The sequence below is a fragment of the Acartia tonsa genome, chromosome 12 (genome assembly GCF_053477335.1).
Source record: "Acartia tonsa isolate MP-2025a chromosome 12, ASM5347733v1, whole genome shotgun sequence".
NCBI lineage: Eukaryota > Metazoa > Arthropoda > Copepoda > Calanoida > Acartiidae > Acartia > Acartia tonsa.
The window spans coordinates 4,834,960-4,849,871 of NC_137271.1; the positions used below are offsets into that span (position 1 = coordinate 4,834,960).

General features: G+C 34.2%; 4 protein-coding genes across 6 annotated transcripts; all 4 read right to left on the minus strand.

The window, feature by feature from the left end:
• Positions 1-9: 9 nt before the first annotated feature.
• On the minus strand, positions 10-13,182 carry LOC145334442 (uncharacterized). 3 transcript variants are annotated; one of them, XM_080179904.1, is made up of 3 exons: positions 3,959-4,024; positions 1,066-1,494; positions 10-879 (listed from the first exon to the last, which is right to left on the minus strand). In XM_080179904.1, the coding sequence occupies exons 2-3, from the start codon at positions 1,430-1,432 to the stop codon at positions 521-523; spliced, it is 726 nt and encodes a 241-aa protein (XP_080036030.1). In that variant the 5' UTR covers positions 1,433-1,494; positions 3,959-4,024; the 3' UTR covers positions 10-520. The 3 variants fall into 3 exon arrangements, with proteins under 3 accessions (XP_080036030.1, XP_080036029.1, XP_080036028.1); XM_080179903.1 differs by adding an exon at positions 1,752-1,788 and having other exon boundaries at positions 10-1,441; positions 3,959-4,023; XM_080179902.1 differs by lacking the exon at positions 3,959-4,024 and adding an exon at positions 13,107-13,182 and having other exon boundaries at positions 10-1,494.
• On the minus strand, positions 4,477-9,473 carry LOC145334444 (uncharacterized). The gene is made up of 2 exons (XM_080179907.1): positions 9,071-9,473; positions 4,477-5,469 (listed from the first exon to the last, which is right to left on the minus strand). The coding sequence occupies exons 1-2, from the start codon at positions 9,458-9,460 to the stop codon at positions 5,425-5,427; spliced, it is 435 nt and encodes a 144-aa protein (XP_080036033.1). The 5' UTR covers positions 9,461-9,473; the 3' UTR covers positions 4,477-5,424.
• On the minus strand, positions 9,755-10,646 carry LOC145334472 (uncharacterized). The gene has a single exon (XM_080179936.1). The coding sequence runs from the start codon at positions 10,592-10,594 to the stop codon at positions 9,755-9,757; it is 840 nt and encodes a 279-aa protein (XP_080036062.1). The 5' UTR covers positions 10,595-10,646.
• A 41-nt stretch (positions 13,183-13,223) lies between the features above and the next one.
• LOC145334443 (uncharacterized) lies at positions 13,224-14,796 on the minus strand. The gene is made up of 2 exons (XM_080179906.1): positions 14,722-14,796; positions 13,224-14,290 (listed from the first exon to the last, which is right to left on the minus strand). Exon 2 carries the CDS (start codon positions 14,284-14,286, stop codon positions 13,537-13,539), a length of 750 nt encoding a protein of 249 aa, XP_080036032.1. The 5' UTR covers positions 14,287-14,290; positions 14,722-14,796; the 3' UTR covers positions 13,224-13,536.
• Positions 14,797-14,912: the final 116 nt, after the last annotated feature.

Sequence of the window (14,912 nt, forward strand, 5' to 3'; positions counted from 1 at the left end):
AATTCACTTCTTTACTGTACAAAAGTATTTCAATAATTTTGTATAATAATGAAATATGAAATACTAATTACAAAGTTGAAAATATACCTAGTCATTTCAGTTCAAAGATAGCAACTAAAACACCAATTTTTAAGTTGAAGCATTAACAGAAATATCTACTTGATGTTATAATTTGGTACAATACTAAGAGGATGATCTACATGAAAAAATGGATTATTATTATGCACTTAGTTTAAAAATATACCAATTTTATTACAAGAATTATTTAAGTAGAAAAGTACAAACTAAAACATTCTTTAAAGTTAAATAATTAACAATTATCAATTTTAATTATCAGAGAGAAAATCACCAGTTTCTTCTAATTTTACATTGACAGTGTCATAATCAAAATCATTCTGAGCAGGCTCCTCTTTCATAAACAGAGAATCATTATCAAGAGTTCTTTCTTCTCCTTCCTTAATTTCTACTATCACATTCATAATATCAGGAGTTACATCCATATATAAAGAAGGTTCTTCCACTATGTTTCCTCCACAATCCACATTTTGTTCACTATCCATTGTTCATTTTTGTCCTCGTGTGTTTTCATGTGTCTACTTTTATGACCTGATCGTGTAAATGATTTTCCACAAATATCACATGCATATGGTTTCTCTGTTTGTTCACTATTCATTGTTTTATTTTTGTCCTTGTGTGTTTCCATGTGCCTAATTTTATGACTTGATCGTGTAAATGCTCTTCCGCATAAATCACATGCATATGGTTTGACTCCTGTGTGTATTTTCATATGTTTGTTTCTATCTCCAACACGAGCGAATGCTCTACCACAAACATCACATGAATGTGGCTTCTCAGGGTCTTCTTCTTTCATTTCTACAACTACATTCATGACATTAGGATATTCATCATAATAAACAGGCTCTTCTTCAATGGTAAAAAGGTCATTATCGTCTTCTTTAATTTCTTCTTTTATATCCTTTCCACAATCAACAAAATAACTATTTTGTTCACTGCTCATTGTTTTATTTTTGTGTGTATTCATGAAAATATCCTTATTTTTATTACCTGATAAAGATTTTTCTTCATTGTGCAACGTTCTTTTATGTACATTTTTGTTGCCAACATGTGAGAAAGATTTACCGCATATTTCACATGAATATGGCTTCTCACCAGAATGTATTCTCAAGTGTGCTTGTTTATCACCAGCCTGAGCGAATGATTTGCCACAAATTTCACATGAATATGGCCTCTCTCCCGTATGTATTCTCATATGAATAACTTTTTGATCTCTGCGCGAGAATGATTTACCACATATATCACATGAGTATGGTTTCTCACCAGTGTGTGTTCTCATATGAATATCTCTACAGTAAGCTCTTCTAAATGTTTTACCACAAATCTGACAAGAGTTCTTCTTTTTTTCACTATCCATTATTCTTTACTGTTAAATAATTATAGATGTTTAGTATTCCTACAGTGACATCAGTCACAAAACTGAAATATGTAATAAATTAGAGATTAAATTAGTACAATCAAATAGAAAAAATAAGCTTGAATTGTGCATGGGTTCTTGATTAATAATAAGAAGTATCAGCAATTTCATTACAGTTGTTTATCCCATGTATTTTAGGATAATTTGAAAATTCAATTAAATGTAATTATTGGCATTTATATATTATATTAGCCAATATACAGAATGATTCAAATAAAACTGTGTTTTCTGAAACAAAAAGGAATACCAACATCACAACCTAAGTCCACCAGAGCTCATGTGTAGGTTAAAAAATACTTAAAAAATGAATCTAATCTTAGTTTTCTGTATTGTTAATTATTACTATTTTACAAAAAATCAATACCAAGTTAGGTTGTTGTTGTTTTGGCTGCTCATAGTCAGTTTCCGGTCCGGGTAGTCATCAGTGGGGTGAGGGGGGGGGGGGCGTGGGCTTATGGTGGGGGCTCTGGAGGGGGGCGTTGGAGGGGAGGAAGGCTGGTGAAACTTGGATGGGAGGAGAGGAAGGCAGCTACATGGGTGGGATTTTGCCAGAGGTCCATAGGAGTAAGATTTGTAGGATTATTTGGGCATGAAAAGAGGTGCTGGACTGTTTCTGGGGTAGGATTAACAGGACAGGATGGGCAGTTGGGGGTAAGAGAAGCGTTGATGGAATGGAGGTAGCTTTGGAGTTTAGGACAATAGTTGGATCTTAATTGGGAGAGGATGGTTCTGTAGTGCCTGGGGAGTTGGATTTCGGAGGGGTTGATGTCAGGGGGAGCTTGATTAAGGACAGGATTAGGGGGGTAAGAATTTATGGCTTGGGTGACAGCTGAGGTGTGGAGTCTGGAGATTGTGGATTTGTAGTTTGTGGGAAGGAGGGTGTTGTCGGGGGAAAGAAAAGGTTGGAGAGTAGGAAGGAACATGGATTGAAGGGTGGATTTTTTGGATCTAGGGCCAGGGGGGGTTGTGACGTTGTGAAAGGATGGGTGGGAGGGGCGGAGGGAGGAGGCCAGGTATTGGGAACAAAGAAGGGAAAGGTGGTTCCGTACTGGTAGGATTTTGGTTTCTTGGTGGAGGTGGCTGATGGGAGATTTTTTAGTGGAACCAGTACAGATGCGGAGGGCTTGGTTTTGGAGGACTTGGAGTTTGTCAATGTTGTTTTTGGAGGTGTTAGGGAACCAAACAGGACAGGCATAGGTGGTGATGGGGCGGAGGAGGGTGTTGTAGGTGGTGAGGAGAGTCTCCTTCTGGTGGCCCCATTTGGTGCCAGCCAGACATTTGAGGATTCTAAGGCGGGAGGAAATTTTTGAGGAAATGGTGGAGACATGGGAACTGAAATTGAAAAAGGTGTCAAAGGTAACTCCAAGGATTTTAGGGGTTTTCTCAAGGGGAAGGGTGGAGCCGTTGATTTGGACTTGAGGATGGAGGTTGGATTGGTGCTTGCGGTCAGAAGTGAAGAGGGTGACAGTGGATTTGTTGGGAGCTATGGAGAGGCCGTTGGTGGAGGCCCAGTCAGCGATTGAGGAGAGGTGGGAGTTGATGGATTCAACTGACTGGGGGATGTTAGGGGAGGAGTGGAAGGAGTTAAGGTCATCGGCATAGGAGGAGGTGTGGGCAGGGGGAATGTGGGGGGCATCTGCTATGTAGAAGTTGAAGAGGACTGGGGAGATAACAGAGCCTTGGGGGACGCCAGTGTGGACAATTTTAGGAGAGGCATTGGTGTTTTGATAGGAACAGAAAGCCATCCTGCCACGCAAGTAGCAGGATAGCCATCTAATGATGTTGGGATGAAGGTTGGAGGAGGAGATTTTTTGGAGAAGGAGGTGGATGGGAATGCAGTCAAATGCTTTGGAAAGGTCGATGGAGGCAACAGTTGTGCGGCTGGGGGGGAGGTTTTGATTGAAGCCATTGGCAATGGTGGTGGAAAGGTTGAGGAGGGAGGAGGTGGTGGAGTGGAGGGGTTTAAAGCCGTGTTGTGAGGGGTGGGTGGAGAGGTGGAGAGGTTGATTTTAAGTATTTGGATGCTTTGGCTACAAAATTTTTTACATCGGATAACATCAGAATTCTAGAGATAACGTTTTGGAAAAAAGACTACCTAAGCAAAAAGTAAATAATTAAGACAAAGGATTTTTGGTGTGAAAAGAAATATTTCTTTCAAAATTCCAATATTTTTTTAAAGCTTACCTACATAAAAATATTCCAAGAATTTTTTTTCTCACTAAAAGAACATTTTTACTTGTTTTAAAGGCATATTTCTCAAGATTTTTACCACAAGAAAGAATTTGAAACTTGAATTGGTTTAAGAAGTAAAAACTATTTTTTTTTTATAAAGGCATAAAATCCTATGTTACGATTATTGCTAAGATTATATGGAGACCACTGTCCTAAATAACACAAAAAATTAAAAATAATAAACGAATTTTTTAATTGCTGAAGAAAGGCAAAAAAAATCCACTACTTAATTACCTGAATTTCTAAATCAGCTGGGTTACAAATCTTAGCTCATTTCTTCCATTAAACTTTATTAATCTGAAAAACAATATAGTACAGTAACATATTTAGGTAATATTGATATCAATATCAATAAAATAACATTTAAATTAATAAAGTACTAGTAACAATATAAGTTTTCTTCTGGGACATTACATTGCAATCAATAATATCCAATATCAATATCCCTGTTCATATAATTCTAACTCTTTATATGTTTCTCTGGAATATTATACAATCCAGCTTAAGAAGAAACATTTCTATAAATGTTATCTTTAAAATCAAACAAGGGAAAGTTTTTTTTTTAAATAGAAACATTAAGTAATAATTCAAGTGAGAGTTTCCCCTTATAAAGAAAAAAATATATAAATAATTGGGAATAAAAAATTATGACATGTAAAATTATCAACTATTTGAAAATATACAATATCAGATGTTTAATACTTTTAGAATTTCAAAATATACTAAATAACATCTTAAAATCTTAAAATTATTAAAAGACATCATAAAAAGGAACAACACACGTGAAACAAAGTGAAATAAAATTTCTGCAGTATTAGGATATGAATCTTATTCTCATTCAAATAATTACATCATTTTAATTTTAACTGTATGTTGTATATAAAAAAACCGATTGCACCACTCTTTTCAATATAAACCCCACAGTTTTGGTCAAAAACTAACAAAACAAGACCCAAATCCTGTCCAAGCAATGACAATAAGACACTATTAAATTTTGATTTCTACTCACTTCTCCTGAGCCCTACAGATTGAGTACTTAAGTACTTAAAGACGGTTTGTTCTTTTTTTAATGACAGAGCCGTCATGTCTCAATGTTTGATTGGTCTGTCTTTTTGAGGCCAAATTGGCAAAGATTGAGTTAGAAGTCTGGTTAAAGCGTCTATAAAAAGGTCTTTATATGTCCCATCTAAAACTATAAACAATAGGGAGTCTATCTACAAGATTTCAAAATCTTAAGACATTTTATTCTTTTTAAAAAAAGAATAAAACTGTATTAATTTTTAATAAAATATGCAGTATCCTCGTAGAGAAAAATTTTCCACAAGGTCTAGGTCTCGAGTTGTAGTACTCTGGAGAGGTGATTAGATTCAAAACTCAAATTAGTTTTCTCATTGTCATTGCTTGGACATGAATTTGGGTCATTTTTTGTTAGTTTTTGACCAAAACTGTAGATTTATATTGAAAAGAATGAAGCAATTGTTTTTTTTAAAACACCATTTAGGTATTTTTATAGTATTAGAAAATGGCAAAAAGTCAAGATATTAATAACACACTAAAATTTACAGCATTTACAATTACATTAATAATGCCTACAGTAGCTTGGTAATAAATGTGAATATTCTCTTCTCTTATTCTTGTATTGTTATAACATTCACTTATTTTGAACAATAATACGTAGTTTCATTTTTATAAGAATAGATTTACAGTTTTAAGAATTGGTAGATGTTGGTAAAGGTACAAATAAACTGCGAACCCAAAAAATAGGCAAATCTGAATTTGTAGAATAGCAGCTTTAATATTTATTTAAGATGATTCTACTAGAAATATAAAATGTAGATGCATCTTTTGGTTACAAGTTTCCACCGTTAATTTTTCATTAATCAGCACCATTGAAGCACAAGATCTCAAAAACAGCATTTTGGGTAAAAACTGGTGAACCAAAAAGATATGCAAATCCAAAACAAATCAATGGAAAAACGATATTTTTTTCCCTTTTCTCCTGTTTTAAAGATTGATTCTGATAAATTAACAATTTTTAAAGGGATTTATGCATTATTTATTATGAAATGCAGTATAAGGTAGAAATTAATGATTTTTTAAATAAGAAATATTAGAAAAAAAGAAATTCAACCCCTATCACTTTCATAATAAGGGGGGGGTTTTTAATGCAACCATCTCGTAATCAGTGAGCAAATGGCACTTAGAATTCGAATTTCGAGCTGAAATTTTGCATGGGTAATCCTTGGTAGGTCTATTTTCCCTAAATCGAACAAAAAGTTGGAAAAGTAACGGCTGGCGGCTGCAGCTCAGCCGTTTAGCCGTTTTTGGCCTATTTTTAGGGCAAATTCATCATTAATTACATAGGAATCAACTTTTTATAACATAGTTTTGGTTTAATTCATATTAAATGATAGCAATAACCATTTTTTAAATTTATAGTACCAGCTGCTAAACGGCTAGAACCGGCTGAAAACGGCTGGGAGCGGCCAAGAGTATGAAGAGTAGATAGGGCTTGTTACATGTCTAGGGGTAGGTTTTTATGGGTGCTGAGCTCAAAAATACTACTAAAAATAGTGACGGCCAATCCATATGGCAGCTGGGTAACAGCTGCTGCTCAGCTGCGAGCGGTCAAGAGTAGAATGAGTAGATGGGGCTTATGACGTGTCTAGGGGTAGGTTTTTATGGGTGCTTAGCTCAAAAATGCTACCAAAAATAGTGGCGGCCCATCCATGTGGCAGCTGGGTAACGGCGGCAGCTCAGTTGGGAGAGGCCAAGAGTAAAATGAGTACATAGGGCATGTGACATGTCCAGGGTTAGGTTTTTATGGGTGCTGAGCTCAAAAATGGTACCAAAAATAGTGGCGGCCAATACATATGGCAGCTGGGTAACAGCTGCTGCTCAGCTGCGAGCGGTCAAGAGTAGAATGAGTAGATGGGGCTTATGACGTGTCTAGGGGTAGGTTTTTATGGGTGCTGAGCTCAAAAATGCTACCAAAAATAGTGGCGGCCCATCCATATGGCAGCTGGGTAACGGCCGCAGCTCAGCTGTGAGAGGCCAAGAGTAGAATGAGTAGATAGGGCTTATGAAGTGTCTAGGGGTAGGTTTTAATGGGTGCTGAGCTCAAAAATGGTACTAAAAATAGTGGCAGCCAATCTATATGGCATCTGAGCAACAGCTGCAGCTCAGATGGGAGCGGCCAAGAGTAAAATGAGTACATAGGGCTTGTGACGTGTCTTGGGGTAAGTTTTTATGGGTACTGAGCTTAAAAATGCTCCCAAAAATAGTGGCGACCCATTCATATGGCAGCTGGGTAAAGGCTGCAGCTCAGCTGGGAGAGGCTAAGAGTAGAATGAGTAGATAGGGCTTGTGGGCTGTAGCTGTTACCCAGCTGCCATATGGATGAGCCGCCACTATTATTGGTAGTATTTTTGAGCTCAGCACTCATAAATACCTACCCCTGGACACGTCACAAGCCCTATGTACTCATTCTACTTTCAGCTGCTCCCAGCTGAGCTGCCACCGTTACCCAGCTGCCACATGGATGGGTCACCACTATTTTTGGTAGCATTTTTGAGCTCAGCACTCATTAAAACCTACCCTAAGACACGTCACAAGCCCTATCTACTCATTCTACTCTTGGCCGCTCCTAGCTGAGCTGTAGCTGTTACTCAGCTGCCATATATGGATTGGTCGCCACTATTTTTAGTAGCATATATGAGCTCAACACCCATAAAAACCTACCCTAAGACACGTCACAAGCTCTATCTACTCATTATACTCTTGGTGGCGCGCAGCTGAGCTGCAGCTGTTACCCAGCTGCAATATGGATGGGTTGCCACTATTTTTGGTACCATTTTTGAGCTCAGCACCCATGAAAACCTACCCCTAGACACATCACAACTTCACAAGCCATATCTACTCATTCTACTCTTGGCCACTTGCAGCTGAGCTGCAGCTGTTACTCAGCTGCCATATGGATGGGTCGCTACTATTTTTGGTAGCATTTTTGAGCTCAGCACCCATGAAAACCTACCCCTAGACATGTCACATGCCCAATGTACTCATACTACTCTTGGCCTCTACCAGCTGAGCTTCGGCCGGTACCCAGCTGCCATATGGATGGGCTGCCACTATTTTTGGTACCATTTTTGAGCTCAGCACCCATAAAAACCTACCCCTAGACACGTCACAAGCCCTATCTAATCATTCTACTCTTAGCTGCTCGCAGCTGAGTAGCAGCTATTACTTAACTGCCATATGGATTGGCCGAAACTATTTTTAGAAGCATTTTTGAGTTCAGCACCCATAAAAACCTAATCCTGGACACGTCACATGCCTCATATACTCATTCTACTCTTGGCCTATCTCGTCTGAGCTGCGGCCGTTACCCAGCTGAGCTGCGTCCATTACCCAGCTGCCATGTGGATGGGCCTCCACTATTTTTGGTAGCATTTTTGAGCTAAGCACCCATAAAAACCTACCCCTAGACACGTCACAAGCTATATCTACTCATTCTACTCTTTGCCGCTCGCAGCTGAGCTGCAGCTGTTACCCAGCTGCCATATGGATTGGCTGTCACTATTTTTAGTAGCATTTTTGAGCTCAGCACCCATAGAAACCTACCCCTAGACATGTCACAAGCCCTATCTACCCTTTATACTCTTGGCGGCTCCCAGCCGTTTTCAGCCGGTTCTAGCCGTTTAGCAGCTGGTACTAAAAAATTTTAAAAATGGTTATTGTTATCATTTAACATGAATTAAACCAAAAATATGTTTTAAAAAGTTGATTCCTACGTAATTAATGATGAATTTGCCCTAAAATTAGGCAAAAAACGGCTAAACGGCTGAGCTGCAGCCGCCAGCCGTTACTTTTCCAACTTTTTGTTCGATTTAGGGAAAATAGACCTATCAAGGATTACTCATGCAAAATTTCAGATCGAAATTCGAATTCTAAGTGCCATTTGCTCACTGATTACGAGATGGTTGCATTAAAAACCCCCCCCTTAATTCATAAATCCCTTCAAAAATGGTTTATTTATCAGAATCAATCTTTAAAACAGGATGAAAAGTGAAAAAAATATCGTTTTTCCATTGATTTGTTTTGGATTTGCATATCTTTTTGGTTTACCAGTTTTTACCCAAAATGCTGTTTTTGAGATCTTGTGCTTCATTGCTGCTGATTAAAAAAAATTAACGGTGGAAACTTGTAACCAAAAGCTGCATCTACATTTTATATTTACAGTAGAATCATCCTAAATGAATATTAAAGCTGCCATTCTACAAATTCAGATTTGCCTATTTTTTGGGTTCGCAGTTTAGTTGAAAACTAATCATCAGATTCTTCTACCTTAAATTCCTCAATTTCAATTCTATCAATACTTTCATTATTTGAGATAAATTCATGAGTTTCTTCTTCTATCACATCTTCTACCAATTTAACATCTTCATAAGCTTTGTCATTCTTAGCAAGTTCCTCTAGAATAAACAGAGGATCATTAAAAAATATTTTTTCTTCTTTAATTTCTTCTTTCACATAACTAAGATCAAACTCATTATTTTCCGTTTTTACTTGAGAAATATTAAATGTGTCCCCTTCCTTTATAAATACTTGTTCAAATTCAGCATTTTCAATATTTTTGTCAATAATACCAACTTCAATATTTTCAATAATAACGTCACATTTTCCTTTAATTTCTTTTGGTGAAAGTTTCTTTAGCATAACTCTAACAGGTTTCATAATTGACTGCAAGTTAACACAGGGGTGTATATTCTGCATAAGATTTATTTTTTTTCCCCGGCTACAAATTTTTTTATTTTTTTTCCCCCCTTGTTTTTTCTCTTCAAGTAGGGGGAAAATGAAAAAATATTTAAAGAACTCTATATTTTATTTATTTTATCCCTCATACCACACATTTTTTTAGTTTTTTTCTCCAAAGAGGGGGGGGAAATGGAAAAAATGTTTTCAGTTTTCTTAATTTTTATATTTTTTTTCCCTCCAACCACTTATTTTTTATTTTTTTTCCCCCCCCCCTTAGCCGGGGATCCCATGCAGAATATACACCCCTGAGTTAACATGTGTGTCTTTGTGAGCTTTCTTATTTTTGTCTTCAGTATGTGTTCTCAAATGTTTATTTTTATAACCAAGCTGTGAAAATAATTTTCCACAGATGTCACAAGAATATGGTTTATCATTAGTATGTATTCTCATATGTAGAGTTTTACTACTAGCCTCAGTAAATGATTTTCCACATATATCACATGAATAAGGTCGATCTCCTGAATGTGTCCTCATATGTGAATATTTATGACTTAATTGTGAGAATGTTTTACCACATATTTTACATGAATATGGTTTCTCTCCAGTGTGTGTTCTTACATGCATGTCTTTATTTCCTAACTGTGAGAATGATTTCCCACATATATTACATGAATAAGGTTTCTCAGCTTTATGAGTTCTCATATGTACATTTCTAGTTCCTTTTTCGGAGAACGATTTACCACATATTTCACATAAATGTGGTTTCTCTGCTAAATGTGTTGTCAAATGTATTTCTTTATTACCTAACTGTGAGAATGATTTAAAACAAATATCACATGAATATGGTTTCTCTCCTGTGTGTGTCCTGGTATGTCTATTTCTACTACTAGATTGATTAAATGATTTACCACATATTTCACACGAATATGGTTTATCTCCAGTATGAGTTCTCATATGTTTGTTTTTACTATCTTGTGAAAATGATTTGCCACATATATGACATGAATATGGTTTCTCTCCAGTATGTATCCTCATATGAATATCTCTATTTCTAGCTGTAATAAATGTTTTGCCACAAATCTGACAAGAGTTTTTCTCTATTTCACTATCCATTATTCTATGCTGTTATATAGATATTTGATATTCTTACAGTGGCATCAGTTACAAATCTGAAATTGTAAACTTATATGATTTCAAATAAAATAAAGTATTTACTTAATAATTCTTACTAATACTTATTATTATGATTATTTCAATGGTATTAAACTGTTTTTAACCTATTTTTTAATCATATATCAAAAATATACTATGACACCAGTAGAATCAGACTGCAGAGCCCAAATTTGAATTAAGTCCCCAATAATCTTTTTTGGGGGGATTTAAAAATTAATTTTTAGTGTTGCTGTAATCATATTGACCGGAGCAAAAGCTCTTTTTTTTCTTCGGGTAATATTGTGGCTTACAGAACATTTTTATATAATTCACTTTATATTGATACAATAAAAAAAAACATTACTCTGTTCATTGGAAATAATTTTTTTCCAAAAATTAATTTCATTGAAAAATCTAACATTTACAATAAAACAAATAGTTCTGAAATCTAACCAATAAGAAGTCTTGTTTTATTTCAATTCCTAACAATTCAAAAAAAGAGTGTTTTCACAAAGTGACTTATTTCCAATGTAGTTAAATAATTTTTATTTAATTAAAATGAAAAGAATGAAAACCATACACATAAAAGTTACATACTTTTTAAAATTATTTTAAAAAATAAGTTTAAATAATCTTATTTTATATCACATTTGTATATGTGACAAAAATAAATTTGTTGTATTGCATAAACATTTGTTGTTAATTCGTTGATATATTATAAAGAATTAACTTTTTAGTGAATTTTTATAGTAAAATCATAAGGCCTAATTTTACTCTATACCAGAATACAATATTTAAAAAGCAAAACACTCTAAAAGCTACGAATTTTACCCAAATAAAAAAAAAAACCTTTTGCTTCAGTCAAAATGATCACGGCAACAGTAAAAATTAATATTTAAATCCCCCCAAAAAAGTTTATTGGGGATTTTATTCAAATTTAGGCTCTGCAGTCTGATTCTACTGGGGTAATAGTATATTTTTTATATACGTTTTAAAAATAGGTTAAAAACAGTTTAAAATAGGACACCTGTTATACTTTGTGGTAAGTAATATACTGCATTAGTAAGTCGTATGCCCAATATTAAATAAGTTAAAATTAACTTTTATTATCTAATGGTTGTATCTCAATGCTATACATAAGAACACAATTTTGAATAAACCTTGGTAGGTCTATTTTCCCTAAATCGAACAAAAAGTTGGAAAAGTAACGGCTAACGGCTCAGCCGTTTTGCCATTTATTGGCTATCTTAAGAGCAAATTAATCACGAAACCTATCTCCACATAATACTTTTTGTCGCTCAAAAACCTTATCAAACGGTTCTAGCCGATAGCTGTTGGTACTAGAAATTTTAAAAATTTGCCCTGAAAATAGGCAAAAAACGGCTAAACGGCTGAGCCGCCAGCTTTTTGTTCGATTTAGGGAACAAATACAAATATGCGAATAGATTACTCATGAAAAATTTCAGATCGAAATTCGAAATCTAAGTGCCATTTAATCATTGATTAAGAGATGGTTGCATTACTTTCCCCCTCCCTTATCAATTAGAATCTCCAAATGTTTTGAGAATTTATAATTTTCTGTTCAATGTGATAGATATCAATATATATTTTGCACAAATAAATTATAGAAATACAATGGTAGTAAAACTACTTACCTATATATTATGATTTTTAGAGACCCAAGTTCTGACTGGTTCAACAAGTATTATTTCTTCAAAAGCCTTAAATAATTAAAGTAATACATAAAGAAATGCTTATAAGTAACTTTATATATATATTGAATAGCTCCCTTAAAAATTTTGTATCTTTTAATAAGTTAAAGTAAACAATATTTTATCAGTAAACAAGGTTGACAACATTTATAAGAGCGAAGCTCTGAAACGGTATGACAAACAAACATTCACTCTTCTATAGTGTCAGAACTGAATATACAAAATATACCTAAATATATAAGTTTTAACAAAATTATACGTAAATTTGTTGCAAAACTTCCTAAATACAGATTACTGTAAAGGACCATCTGACATTTTTAGGACTTGATTATAGACATGCTTCGCTTATAATATTGTACCTTATTGTAAAAAGAATCGGTACTCTAAAAATTAAAACAATCGGATGATTATATCACATAAAAAATGTTGTTAAAAAGTTCAAAATCAACATGTTTCAAATGGACGTACGGACATTCTAGATACGATTATAGAGTTGCTACGCTTTTTAAATCGTACCTAGCTACTACAAGAATCATCATGCAAAGTTTGAAATGGATAGAACAATTCTAAAATGCCTAAATTAACGAAAAAAGCTAACCGTTACGGACGAACGGACCGACCCTAATTATAGAAAAGCTTCGATTTTAAAAATACGTTTTTGTTGTTCTTATTCTTAGAAATAAATGATTTTTAATTATGATTTGGTATATTTTAACAGATAAGGTATTAGTAAAATAGTAGGTACGTAGTTAATTAGTCACCTGTATTAAGAAATGAACAAGGGTAACAATCCGTATTAATCTTCTAGCTCTTTATTCATTCTTCATTATTTAATCTGAAAAAAATAAATACAGTGGCATTTTAGAAAAATATAGATATTATCAAAAATTCACTTCTTCACTGTACAAAAGTATTTCAACTAGTTAATAATTTGGTATAATAATAAAATATTGAATACTATTTACAAAGTTGAAAATATTTCATTATAATATCTTTAAGTTGAAGTATTAACACAAGTATCTACATAATGTCCTAATGTGGTACAATACTAAGATCCTGATTTATATGAAAAAATGGATTATTATTATGCACTTAGTTTAAAAACATACCAATTTTAGTTCAAGAATTATTTAAGTAGAAAAGTATAAACTAAAACATTCTTTAAAGTAAAATAATTAATAATTATCAATTCTAATTATCAGAGAGATAATCACCAGTTTCTTCTAATTTTACAGTGACAGTATCATGATCAAAATCATTCTGAGCAGGCTCCTCTTTAATAGACAGAGAATCATTATCAAGAGTGTCTTCTTCCTCTATAATTTCTACTTTCACATTCATGATATTAGGAGATTCATAATCATTAACATCTTCATGTGTTTCCTCTTCATTATTTACTTCTTTTTTATCTTCTCTACAATCAATAAAGGCAGCAATATGTTCACTGTCCTTTGTTTCAATTTCTACCTTGTGTGTTCTCCTTATGTGTCTATTTTTGTTACCCAAATCTGAGAATGATTTACCACATATTTGACATGAATATGGTTTGTCACCGGTATGTGTTCTAATGTGCCTATTTCTACTGCTGGGATCAGAGAATGTTTTCTCACATAGAGTGCATGAATATGGTTTCTCACCAGTATGAGTTCTCATATGAGACACTTTATTACCGGACTGTGAAAATGATTTACCACATATTTCACATGAATATGTTTTTTCTCCCGTGTGTATTCTCATATGTCGTTTTTTATCACCAGAATATAAGAATGACTTTCCACATAAATCACATGAATATGGCTTCTCCCCTGTGTGTATTCTCATATGAATATCTCTATATTGAGAAGTGGAAAATGATTTTCCACAAATCTGACAAAAATTCTTCATCTCATCAGTATTCATGATTCTTTGCTGGTTTACAATTCCTACAGTGGCGTCAGTCATCAATCTGAAAAACATAAAGTAGTAAATTTTTTTTCACATCTTGTATAGAATCTCATTAATCAATCTTGTGTGACTCTTCTATTACCACATGACACTCTAACGTCAGGCCTAACTACCCAAGATAATTAAGGGGAGCCAAATCTTTCCTTTTCTGTCCAAACACCGGGTTTTTTTTATGTTAAGCAACACCCATCAGCCAACCAAATCTTTGTTTGCAATACCTTTGTCTGGAAGTCTCAATTGTACATAGTAATGAGTTGAACCTATTTTGGGACAAGGAGTTTACCCTACTCTAACTATTAACGTGCACCTGACAAAGCAGCAGTTAGAACCATTTTTAACGTCATTATTCATGACGCAGTGTAAAGCTGAGATTCGAAACTATCACCCCCCAGATGACGAATGGATGGGCTACGTGTTGATTAAGATAGTTACCTGAAATCTTTTCAATCAGCCTCAGCTACAGTTATTATTTCACTCAGATAATATTTCATTTCATTTTATTTATCTGAAAAATTAATAATGAACACAATATTTTAGAAAATATATTTTTGTTTTAAAATGCAGATTGTTTAAATAAAAAATATTGGTTTGCTATTAAAAAGAAAAAGACATCTATGTTAAAC

Bases quoted from the DNA above. Each gene is read 5' to 3' on its own strand.
- LOC145334442 (XM_080179902.1), bottom strand. From the start codon at position 1,432: ATGGATAGTGAAAAAAAGAAGAACTCTTGTCAGATTTGTGGTAAAACA.
- LOC145334444 (XM_080179907.1), bottom strand. From the start codon at position 9,460: ATGAAACCTGTTAGAGTTATGCTAAAGAAACTTTCACCAAAAGAAATT. The intron at 5,470-9,070 runs GTAGAAGAATCT...TTGGGTTCGCAG, and splicing joins TTGAAATTGAGGAATTTAAG to TTTATTTGTACCTTTACCAA.
- LOC145334472 (XM_080179936.1), bottom strand. From the start codon at position 10,594: ATGGATAGTGAAATAGAGAAAAACTCTTGTCAGATTTGTGGCAAAACA.
- LOC145334443 (XM_080179906.1), bottom strand. From the start codon at position 14,286: ATGACTGACGCCACTGTAGGAATTGTAAACCAGCAAAGAATCATGAAT.